Consider the following 12,888-nt stretch of genomic DNA (forward strand, 5'->3'; position numbering starts at 1 on the left):
CGGCGGCGGGGTGGGCTGGGGCGGGGATATTCCAGGGAGGGCGGCGGCTTCTTCGCTGCGACTGTTGAAGTCCCAAGAGTTGTCGGGCTGGTGCGGCGCACCGTCTCTAATCCCCGGTCCACCTCCCGCGCCCTGCCCCGCTGCCCGGGGCCTCGGGGTCGTTTACAGGAGTTGAGAGGAACCACGCCTTAAAGTTCTTACGGGTTCGAAACTTTTCCAAACTGCAGAGCGCAACAAAGGGAAAGAGAGCCCGGGCTCCTCGCAGCTTGAGCAAAGGTCTGGCAGCAGGGCCCGACGCACGGGGGACCTCCCGCCCCTCCGCGCGCTCACCGCGTCTTTCTCTCTCCTTCTTACCCTAGTCCTGGAAGGCATGGAGGAGCCCGGGGCCGACTGCGCCGTGGCTTTCGCCGAGGCCCAGAGATGGGTGGAGGTGAGTGCCTTTACTCTTTTCCGCACGAGTTTGCGGCCTCGAGGCCACTCCCGCCGCTTCTGCGCTTCAGCCTCTTCCCGGGATTGGCGCCGGCGCGTGGCAGCCGGTTGGTTTGCAGTTTGGGGGACTTTGCAAGTCCTACTTCTCCTACCTTTTAAGTTTCAGCTAAGCCTAGTGCTTCCCTCCCTACGACGGGTTCCCTGGCTTCCCAGAGCTCCTCTGCCAGGGCAGAGTCCTGCGCTCGCCCAGTTGGGTTTGGGGACCACACATCCTTGTGCGCCAGACCACGTCAGCACCGGGTCAGAGGCGGCCCGGGGCCCTCGGGAGCGGTTCTTTGGGGGTGGTTACAGTGGGAATGCCCGACCCTTAGCTGCACAGGCAGTGTACTAAGTGTGCGTTGTGTGGGAGGGCAGGTGGACGATGTTAGACACTTGAGGCGAACCTGGAGATGTTTTCTCCCGCGCAGCATCTGGAGCCCGGGGGTGGGAGTCAGGGTTTTTACTTATTCAAAGTCGGCCTTGATGGGACTAAGATCTCCTGGGGTCACTCACTGAAGGGTTGTTACTTTCCCACCTGTGCGTTAGAGACGAGATCATCCAGTTCCACCGAAATGGAAATGGTTTCTAGGAGGTTCATTCCTCAACGCCTTAAGGTTACATTTAGCTGTAAAAAGTTAACACCAGGACTTCTACCCGTTATTCTACTGGATGAAAAAGATGACTTTTTAAATGATGCCAGGGAAGTCTTCAGAGCAGATGTGAATCAGGAACAAGGGCTTGTTAGAAAATTGTTGCCACCACCAGCTTTGCAGTTACTGAGGACTTATTGATGCCACGTGCTGGCTTGTTCAGCCTACTTAAAAATGCAAATTAGGCTTAAAGATTATTCCAGCAGACAAACATATTTAAGAATCCCAGAGCACACAGTGTTTAAACATAATTCATTTGTCCATAAAGAAACAAATGTATATATGTGGGGAAAAGGAGAATAAACTTCCAGTGTTACATTTCTAACAGTAAATAAAGGAATGTGAAATGTGAGCAGCATTACCCACTAGACAGTGGGGAGGGGGATCAGGAAATTCGCTATTGGTGTTCTTTTTGGCCTGAACTTTGAACTAGTCTGAAGGTGATTTAGAAAGGTATGGGGGAGGGGGGAAATATGTGAAGGGAAGGCATGGGGTCGTTGAAAGAATAAACACTGTATTTTGAATTGAAATGAGTGGAAAAATTCCAGCAATGCAGTTAAGAGAAATGACTTCCCTCATTCATGAACTTTGAAAAGCCAAGGCGTCCAAAGGTAATTTTCCATTTGTAGTTTTTGTTCTACATAATTTTAGAAAAGAAATTAAACTTGTCTTTTGTTTTTTGAGTGTTGGGGATAGAGGGAGAGAGAAGGAAAGAAACATGAGGACATTTTTTGGTCACACATGGCTTCTATGTGGAGTTTGTATCCACATGCTGTTTATTTGCTTTAGGAGATCTATAAATATGGATGATTTCAAACTTTTTTTTTTTAGTATACCAATTTTTGAAATCTAAAAATTCCTTGTTTGTCGTAGCTTGCTTGTGATTGTGTAGGCTTTCTGTGAAAAATTTGCATCTAATAAACTTGAGGGAAGTGTGTTGCAATAAAAGATACCACAGTGCATTGTACACGTGCTCATCTTCCCACTTGCAACCATCCCATCTAAACGTGTTTTATTCACCTTTGGCAGAAAGACAAGTTTTCTAAAGGCTTTGCCATATCGTTATAATATAGTTAATGAGATTAAAATTCAAGTCATTTTTTTTTTCCTGGTGCTACTGGGAGCAAGGCAGTATGTTCACTGAAGATATGTGAATAATTTACGTATTTATGTACACTTTTGTTATGCTCTGGACATCCAAAGTGACAGCAATGTGCTTACTGTTAGGTTTGTTTTATTACTCCAGTTAGTGTCCAGATTTATTTGTCTCCTTAGCTTTGCGTTTACAACTAATGCACATATTTTAAAATATCGTTCTTGCCAAAAGAAGAACGGATTGTTGCCACAATTGCCTCTTAACTCTGAGAACCCCTAATTTAAAGATAAAATATTGATTCCGAAGTGTATTTTATAACATGTTTTGGAAAGTGGGGAAGATAATGGTGTAAGTCTTTCTTCTGCTTATTAATATTCTCGCTCCATTTTTCCTATCATACTTTTCTCTACATGTATTGAGGCATAAGAGGGTCATTCATATATATATAAGCATATATATATATATATATACACACACATATATATAAAAAATGTAATATACTTTGCTGTTTTTATTCTCATCTGCAACTTTGACTATCCCGAGGTCAAGAGACTCCAATAACCTTGTAAAATTTTGAATGATGGCCAGTGTCCATGTTAGTATGTTCTTGTCATTCCCATTCTCTGTGATTTTAAATAGCTAATGTATTATTCCCACAACCAAAGTTAAAGTTTTATTTATTTTATTTTGGGAGGAGGAGGAGAAAGGGCAAGGCAAGGGCTAGTGGTGGTGGTTCTACCAATTAAAATTTTATGACTATTTTAAATTGTGCTTAAATGGTTAGGAGTGTACGTATTACACTTCAGGTTAGTTTAGTATTTCAATTTAAAGCAAATGTGGAATGTGACCCTTTAATGTAATTCAACAGAATGATATTGGATTATTGTCTGGTTGGAAATGCTGTTTGGAATATTAATAATGTAGGAGAGCTGATTTATGATTAAACACTGTTTTAAAACCAAATAATGTAATAGTTTAAAGGGAGAGGCGGAGAGGAAGCCTGATTCCAGCAAGGTCATGGAGTGGGTGATGAAGTAGAAATTGTCGGCCGGACCCTCTAATTTTAGACTTTTCTGCAGCACCTTTTAATTTTCTACACCCAACAGTTGGCTCTGTCTCTCTGTTTTAGGGCACTAAAAAGCCTTTGTAGTGAACAGACAAAATACCAATGAGATGGAAAACTGGATCTATCATTCATTGCGTTGGTTGGTCACCAGTTTCCAATCTGTGGGTTAATGTTGCTGTCTGGACTGAAGTTTAAATACAGTCGTAAATACAGTATGGTTGGAGCGGAACAGGCTAACTTCATTCCCCACCCCCTTGCTCACCTGTGCTTCCTGTTATCTCTGAGTTTGATTCTTTCCTTTATCACTGTCATCCTGTAGAAGGATCTAACGTTGCCAAGTTGAGCTCATTGCCAAACCTGGCCCCGGAATATGACTCCTTACTCAGTTACTTCCAATTAGTCTGTTTCTCCGCCCACCCCAAATCTTTCTAAATGGTTTTCCTCTTTCTCTGTAAATGGCACCCTTTCTGCTAGTGGTTTCCAGCCTGTGGTCTGGTTTGACAGGGTTTGCCTGGGAAACATGAGTCCTCCATGTGGACTAAATGAAGGTTTCGTGGACTTATATTGTTGCCTTTCAAATGTATGTAGAATGATGTAAACGTTTATTTGAAAATGTTTCTGAATTCATAAAAGCATTTTGGTAATTACGTATAATTTCAATGAACAGATATTAAACCTGGAACTACTATGATGGTAAAAATTTATTTAAAAATTTAAATGTTAAGAAGCAACTCTTTTTTTTTTTTTTTTTTTTTTTTTTTTTTTTTTTTTTTTTTATTTTTTTAAAGATTTTATTTATTTATTCAACAGAGATAGAGACAGCCAGCGAGACAGGGAACACAAGCAGGGGGAGTGGGAGAGGAAGAAGCAGGCTCATAGCAGAAGAGCCTGATGTGGGGCTCGATCCCATAACGCCGGGATCACGCCCTGAGCCGAAGGCAGACGCTTAACCGCTGTGCCACCCAGGCGCCCCAAGAAGCAACTCTTGCATTAGCTGTTGTAGCCAAAATTATTTTTTTTTTCAAAATAAAAACCCAATTTTGTTAGTTCCTTTTCTGAGATTCATGAAAAGATTTTAAAGTCCACAGTCTTTATATACATTGTACTGTGAAGCACATCATAGCGTTTACAGCTTTTTATACTCTCATCTCTGCCTGTGTATTTATTTTTATTTTTTTATCTCTTCTCTGTAACTATTTGCCTAGCTGCCAGATAGCATAGAGATTAAGAGCATTGTTTTGTGCCTTACATACCCAGTCCTTCTTTGTCTTAAAATTGGAAGTTTGTACCTTTTGTCTACTTCATCCAATTCATGATGACTATAGTTAATGCTGCTGTATGGTAAATTTGAAAATTGCTAGGAGAGTAGATGCTAATATTTCTCACTGCAAGGAAAAGAAATGTTTTTGTAACTATACAAAGAGCTGGATGTTAACTTTTTGTGGCAAGCATTTTGCAGTGAATGTATGCCAAGTCATTATGTGGTACACTTTAAACTATTCTACTGAACTGTGTGTCAGTCACATCTCAATGAAATCGGGGGGGGGGGGCGTAGGGAAAAAGCCCTCACAGGTTTGGGAACAAACCATAGTTCAGGCTCTGTTTTCTTCCTTGAGCCTCACGTGCTGGTCGAGCCTGTTCAATGACCCGAGGACAGTAAAGCAGTTAGTGCTTCCTAATCCGTGCTTGTGTTTTCCTACCGCCTTGGAAGCCCTTTTCTCACCTCCAGGCTACTGTGCATGGAATTCAGGTTATTCCTTGTTTAGAAAAGAAGGAGGAGGTGAAAGGAGCCAGTTAGTTTCCTCCCCGTTTACCTACTACCCATTACTTCTCTTCAATCCTCCGTGCTTGGACTAAAATCAACCTTTCTGGGGGGCTTTTCTGAACCAGCACACCTCTACTCCACCCATTCCTTCCTCTCCTCTCTTGCTCGTCCAGAACTCTGCAGTATAATTCTATCCATTCTTCCATATTAGATTATGAGCTAACTGAGGGCAGGAAAGTACATTTATTTCAGGGGTTTGGCATGGTTCCTGGTAAATGCTTATTGAATAAGAGTATAATCTGAAGGCTACAGCTTGAATAAAATTTAAAAGTAGGGTTTTCAGGACCAGAACTTCTTTCTTCTCCCAGTGGAAACTTGCTTCAGTGTCTAAAGCGGAGTTCATTGGTTGGGGGTGGTTTGGTCTGGACCAGCTACAGGATAAGCCTTCGTCTGGGTGCCCGCATGGACTTGCCTATTTACCTAGTGTTTTCTCTTTCTCCAGCCCTGCTCTGGAGCCACGTCACTCTCTTCCTGCCTTCTGATGAGTGCTTGCCCTCATAGGGACTGGCATTCAGTCATTTTGCTATCCAGAAAAATGCCTATTATGTGCTTACTCCGTACCAGCCACTTGCCAGGCTTATCAAATGCCATGTTCTTAGTGTCTTGGCTGGACCTCCAGACAGAGGCAAGCCCCGCACAAAGCAGACACACACACCCAGCAGTGCTGTCAGGTAACTGCCCTAGCGGAGTCTGCACCGTGTGGAGAGAGGGCAGTCAGGAGGCAGCCCGAGTCGGCTGGGGGCGTCGAGCGAGCTCGCGGAGAGGCAGCATTTACGTCAGGCTGCAGGGGGGTAACACATTTGCCCACTTTGCGGCTTTACAACTGCTGTAAGAACTTTAAGTTGTGTACAGCGCAGCTGTTAGGAGTTGCTGAGCATAGATTATTTTTACTCAGTTAATGTTTACATGCAGGGAAATGCACAGGTTTCAAATGTGCAGTTGTAAGAATTCTGTCAAATGTGTATACCCGTGTGACCAGCAATTTAATCAACAGGTAGAACATTTTTATCACTCAGCAAAGCTCCCTTCCAAAAGGACACATCAGACTCTACCTCTTGTAGGCAGCCACCCTTTTGATTTCCAGCATCTTCGATTTCTTAGTGTGGTTTTGAACAGCCAAGAAATATCTTGATTGTCAGTTCGTTCCTGTTTTCTTTATGTAGCATTTTACTATTACTTGAACACAACGTCTTTATTTGGGAAATAGGACAGGAAGGCTGGCAAGAGATGATTGTGCCTGCAAAGTCCTCTTGAGAAGGAACTGATTCACACAGATAGGAACCAGGGTGGGAATGCCATTAGAATAGCATGACTCCAGGAGGTGTAAGCACACATGTCAAGGTATTTCCTGGGCATCAGGGAGGATTCCAGTACAGTGCTGCTCTGGATCTTTCTAATGTACTCCTGCACTGAAAGCAAGAAATGGGCCTCTTCTTAAAATGGGGGAAAATACAAAGAACTGGTACTTTTAATAAAATGGTGTGTCCTTGAACCAGTTAGAAGAGTAGACTGACTGGGTCAAAGAGTTTGAATGATTTTTTTGGTTCTTGACCTATCACCAAGTTACCCTCTGAAAGCTTTGTGCTGGTTTGCAGAGGTTAAGGGCCCCAGTTTCTCCATCTTCTGGCCAGAATTGGAAATGGTCATTTGTTTTCTCTAAATTAATAGATGAAAGATGCATGTTCTCCCTCTTCTCAGATACCTAGTGATGTTAAACATTTATCTAACGGATGACTCAGTGGGCTTCCTCCCAGTGAGAAAGGATGAAGCGGAAACAAGGAGGTTCTGTCTCCTCTCTGTGAGGTCATAGAAGGCTCAGAGGGCCCCTGGCCTGGTCAAGCGCATCCCCAAGGCCATGGGCATGGTAGAACCATTAAGGAAGTGTCTCCTGAGTTGCCTTGTTTTTCTTTTGGGTTGTTTGGAGATAGACCCTATGAATTCTCAACAAAATTATGAGATGAGGAATGGAACAATTTTGAGGATGTTTCTTTAGCCATTTTTGAAGCACAGAAGTCCTTAAAGCTTCTCTTAGCTTTAGGAATAGCATCCTGAGTGTGTGGCAGGGAGTATGTTGCTTCATTCAATTCGTTTGGTTCTCATCCTTCTCTGCAGTGCTTTAGTGTGCTTGCTGTCTGATGCCAAGAGTGCTTTGGCTAGGAAGGGACTTCTGTTAATACTGTCTCCTTTTACCTCCTCCTCCCTTTTTAAACTGCTTGTCAACATAGAGGCATTTGAGTTAAAGAGAAGTACTAGTTTTGAGAATGTTAGTTAAGAAAAACAAAGCACCAGGGTCACCTGGGTGGCTCAGTGGGTTAAATGTCTGCCTTCTGCTCAGGTCATGATCTCAGGGTCTTGGAATCGAGTCCTGCCTCAGGCTTCCTGCTCAGCGGGGAGTCTGCTTCTCCCTCTGCCTCTGCATCTCCCCTCTGCTCGTTCGCTCTCTCTTAGATAAATCTTAAAAAAAGGAAAAAGCACCATTAATAAATTTGTCCAACCCTTTTAGTTTACAGAAAATAGCTGTTGTAGGAAAATCATTTCATCCGTTACCATATGCAGACTGAGTTGTTTTGTTGTTCTGTATCCTATGGCTCCTGGCAGAAAGTTCTCAAATGCTTGTTGAAGGAATGAATGTTTTGTATCCTGTCAAGAGATTGGCTTCTTTAATTAATGCTTGCACATCTCTTTAAGCCTGTTAGCTGTCAAAAGTGTACTAGAGCCTGAGGAAATGATAAAATGTGAGTACCCGTGCTTACTCTTCAGTTTCTGAAGATAATTATTGGGTGTGTTTTTTAAAAAAACACTTTAGATGCCCTCAGAGCTCTTAATAAGGACAAGAGTTGTCATCTGTGCACAACTCTGGGAACAGGGGTTTAGCATGCTCAGTCTGCCACTTTGCTCTAAGTAGGTAGGCCTCAGCACATTCTGCAGCTGGCTTGCAACACAGTCCTGTAAACAGCCTTCCCAAAAATTGCGAAATCCTCCCCGATTCAAAATTTTGTGTGGGTTCAAAGGGCCACGCTAGTAGTAGCTGATCAGGCACAGTGAGACTTTGGCATCAAGTATTTTTTTTTTTAATTTTTAAAATTTTTATTACTTATTTTTTATTATGTTCAGTTAGCCACTGTATAGTGCATCATTGGTTTTTCATGTAACGTTCAATGATTCGTTAGCTGTATATAACACCCAGTACTCATCACCACACATGCCCTCCTCAATACCCATCACCCAGTTACCCCCTCCCCTCTGAAACCCTCAGTTTGTTTCCTGGAGTCCATAGTCTCTCATGGCTCTTCTCCCTCTCTGATTTCTCCCCCTTCAGTTTTCCCTCCCTACCCCTATGGTCCTCTGCGCTATTCCTTATCTTCCATGTATGAGTGAAACCATATGATAATTGTCTTTCTCTGCTGGCATCAAGTATTTGAAGGTGTAGTTATAAACAAAGTTCTGTCCTATGCCAGAATAGGCTGACATGGAGAGTGAGTTACCTGCTATGAAGATTCTATAAGAGAAGGTGAGTGACTGACAATTAAAGCAGCTAGTACTTTTTTCTACAAGTGCAAGATATGTGGCAAGTGCATTATCCCTGCATACCCTTATAATGAAGGACTGTTATTACCCAAGGGTGTTTTCTCTCAGGAAAAAGAGGGGTGAGAGGTCAAATAATTTGCTCAGGGAAACACTAAAACTAGTAAGTGGTGGTTGGGCTTTGAGCCCAGGTAATTTGACTCCACAGGCTGCCCTCTTAATCACTACACTCTACTGTCTCAGGGTGACACTGGTCAGTAAATCACGGTAAAGGATTTGTCAATCAGAAGAGAATGGGCTCTCAGTCCTCATTCCATCTGAAGCTGTAAGATTAGCTGTTTTCTGTTTATGACAAGTCCTGCACACTAGAATAGCTTCTATCTTGTGATGTTAGTGCCTGGAAAGCACAGGATCGAAAATATTCTATAAACTATAGAGTTGCTGATAGACATTCTTGATCAATTACAGACTTTAATGTTCTGGTATATCTAAGTGAATATATTAATGCTCAGTAAACCATTTAAAGTGTTGTAAAAGGAAAGCATTTTTTATATGATGACATTGAAGTATACTTTGAGCTAGAAGAGGAGATAAATTATATCTAGCTAGTTTCTTCTGTAAGACTCTTCACAAAAGTATCAATTTCTTACTGACCATTTCAGTTGTCCACGGCATACCCATGACATACCAGAAATTGTACAGACTGTTATTGTATGGGGCTTCAAAGTACATGTCCTGTTTTCAACGAGGATACATTCTAGTTAGTGTTTCATATGTGTAAGTATTGCTGAAGGGAAGACCACATCAAAGATTTCCTTTTCTCAACTAGGTTGAAATTTGATCTAGATGTCTGAGCTGGGAAGGAAGTATCTTCCTTTGTTATACCATCATTTCATAATATTCAAGGAAGGGTACTCATTGCCAACCTTATTATAAACTTGGATTCTGGAATTCTTTCTCATTAAGTTTAAAGTCATTCATCCTACCCGAGGAAGAAGAAAATAAACAAATGTTTTGCCTTCACTTCTTGAGTGGCATGTAATCAATTTGGAACTTACCATGTTGTCCGAAGAAAATATTGTCAGTCTATCAAAAGCATCAGACACAGTCACACCTTCCTTCTTGAAACATCTTCTTCAACCATCCTTTGGATTTTTCTCCCATTTTACTTGATGTTTCTGATTTTCCTTTGCTGAATCCTCCTAATTATTTGATTGGTAAGTATTAGAGTATCCCTGGGTTCATCTTCCCATGTCTTCCCTTACTTGTCTATAATCTCTCCCTAGTAGATATTAGCAAATCCATAGCTTATATGCCTTCTGTATGCTGATGACTTCCTTGTTTATATTCCTGGCCCTGACGATGTTTCTAGCCTCCCTTTCCCTCCCCTCCCCCACACTCTGTGTGTGTGTGTGTGTGTGTGTGTGTGTGTGTGTGTGTGTAGATACACATAGATACATACATACACTCAAGATTTCCAATTGTAATCAAACAGGCACATCCCACTTTGTTAAAAACAAAACTCTGAGTTCCCCCCCCTCCCTATCACCTCCCTACTCATCCCCCCAGTGTTTCCCATCTTTGTAAATGGTACCACTGTTAGCCCACTTGCTCAGGTCCCCACCTTTGAAGTCATTATTGACTCTTATTTTTATCACACTCCACATCTAGTCTGTCAAGAAATTCAGTTTGCTGTATCTTCACATATATCCAGAATCTGACCACTTATTGCCATCTCCACTATCCTCCCTGCTTCCAGTATAACAACAGCCAGATTCCTCTTTAAAAATGTAAACCAGGGCGCCTGGGTGGCACAGCTGTTAAGCATCTGCCTTTGGCTCAGGGCGTGATCCTGGCGTTATGGGATCGAGCCCCACATCAGGCTCCTCTGCTGTGAGCCTGCTTCTTCCTCTCCCACTCCCCCTGCTTGTGTTCCCTCTCTCGCTGGCTGTCTCTATCTCTGTCAAATAAATAAATAAAATCTTTAAAAAAAAATGTAAACCAGGAAGAAGACATATTAATGGCCAACAGACTCATGAACAGATGCTCATCATCAGTAGTCGTCAGGGAGATGCAAATCAAACCACAATGAGGTATCACCTTATACCTATCAGAATGGCTAGAATCAAAAAGACAAGAAATAAAAGTGTTGCTGAGAATGTGGAGAAAATGGAAGCTCCTGCACTGTTGCTGGGAATGCACTATTGCTGGGCACTGTGGAAAACAGTATGGAGGTTCCTCAAAAAATTAAAAGTAGAAATACCATATGATCCATTAATTCCACTACTGGGTATTTACCCAAAGAAAAACACTAATTTGAAAAGATTTATGCACAGCTGTGTTTATTGTAGCATTATTTATAATAGCCAAATTATGGAAGAAACCCAAGTGTCCGTCAGTAGATGAATGGATAAAGAAGAGGTGGTATATATACAATGGAATATTATATAGCCATAAAAAGAATGAGATCTTGTTATTTGCAACAACATGCATGGACCTAGAAGGTATAATGCTAAGTGAAATAAATCAGAGAAAGACAAATACTGTAAGATTTTACTCATATGGAATTTAATAAACAAAATGAACAAGCAAAAAAAGAGACCAACAACAAAAAACTCAGCATCTTAAATACAGAGAACAAACTGGCAGTTGCCAGGGGGGAGGTGGGTAGCAGATGGGTTAAACAGGTGAAGGGAATCAGGAGTACACTTACTGGGATGAGCATGGAGGAATGCATGGAGCTGTTGAAACATTAAATGCACCCCTGACACTATATATATTTTATATATATAAACTGTTAGCCATACATATATATGAAAACTGTTATATATATATAAAATATAACATCGTATGTTAATTATAGTTCAGTTAAAAAAAAGTAAACCAGAGATTGTACTTCAAACTCTGCCCTTTCCTCTCCCCACAATGGCTATCCATTACATTTTGAATAAAATCTGAAGTTTTAAACCGTGGTCCATAGAGTCACGCATGATCTATTCCCCATTTGCTATCTCATCTGCTCTCACTCTTCCTCTTACCATGCTCTAGTCCTACTGGCTTCCTGCTCTTCCTTGGATGTGCAAAGATTTTTATTGTAGGGCCTTGGCGTTGCTGTTCCTTCTGCATGAATATGGTTCTCTCACTTATTCAGGTCTCAGTTCAAATGATACCCACTCCTCCCTCCATCCTTCCTCTCTCTCTGTAAAAGAACATTTCTCGTCACTCCATACTCTTATACTGCATAGCATGTAACACATTTATAGGATATACATTTTGGGTTGGCTATTACTCTCACTGGGATATATAAGTATCTTATGTGCAAGCGCCTACTTTGTTTTCAAGCCTTAAAATAGTGCCAGGTATTTAGTAGACACTCAATAAAAATTGGTTAAATAAATGGGTGAATGAACAGATGTCTTTCAATTCTTTATACCTGATACCTTGTTAACCCTGTGATTTGACTGCCTCTCTGGCTGTGCTTCCCTGAACAAGACAGGCTGGTTTTGTTATATTAGGTTTTTTGCTTGTTTGCTTTTCTTCCACTTCAGTTCTGTATTGAGTAAGTTCAAAGAAATTTCTAAAAAAGCAAGTTTGCAGCATGAGAAATTGACTTTGTTCAACCAACTGTAAAGATGCCTAAAGGTAAGCAAGTATCATAAGATAATACACATCTCAGAACATTTGCAGATGAGCTGCTTTAGCTGACTATCCTGCTCTGGGGACAATATTTTGTCACGCAGGTTTGGGGTATCAGTCATGAAGAAGGTCTCGCCACCCACTGATTACTGTCCTCCAGCTTGAGTAGGGACCCTCTTACTAATTGGAGACAAAGAAGCAGAACACAACTTTATCTTATTAGCAATAAATGAAAATAATTAAAAAAATTTGAGAACAGGAACATTTCTTTCTCTGCCCCACTCACACATCAGAGTGCACCTAAGGCTTGCAAAGTGCTGTACTTTTTTTTTTTTTTGTGGAATTATTCTAAAGTGGCACATAACACTGAGGAGTGGAAGTTTTCCAAAGAGCTTTTTTGAAGAAATGAGGGGAAAATGGAAGCTGAAAATCATTGTCTGTTTTGATGCAAACTGACTTTGTCTAAATGTACTTTTAAAAAATGACTCCTCTTAGCTGTCATGAATTAATTGATATTATTCTTTTTAAAATATATATATATTTAAATATTTATTTGCGAGAGACAGAGATAGTAAGAGCATGAGCAGGATGGAGAGGGAGAAGCAGGCTCCCCATTGAACAG

The 12,888-nt window shown here is 41.4% G+C and overlaps 1 protein-coding gene across 13 annotated transcripts in view; it reads left to right on the forward strand.

Annotated features, from left to right (window-relative positions):
• Positions 1-12,888, forward strand: part of LMO7 (LIM domain 7) — a 195,199-nt gene that overhangs the window by 559 nt on the left and 181,752 nt on the right. For 7 of the 13 annotated variants that reach the window (XM_034665308.1, XM_034665306.1, XM_034665309.1 and 4 more), the window contains exon 1: positions 39-430. In XM_034665308.1, the coding sequence (XP_034521199.1) occupies positions 371-430 (60 nt within the window). In that variant the 5' untranslated portion in view covers positions 39-370. Of the gene's footprint in view, positions 1-37; positions 431-12,888 lie in introns of those variants that run through there. The other 6 variants (XM_034665301.1, XM_034665302.1, XM_034665300.1 and 3 more) reach the window with 5 other exon arrangements.

The sequence above is a fragment of the Ailuropoda melanoleuca genome, chromosome 7 (assembly GCF_002007445.2).
Source record: "Ailuropoda melanoleuca isolate Jingjing chromosome 7, ASM200744v2, whole genome shotgun sequence".
In the NCBI taxonomy this organism is placed as follows: domain Eukaryota; kingdom Metazoa; phylum Chordata; class Mammalia; order Carnivora; family Ursidae; genus Ailuropoda; species Ailuropoda melanoleuca.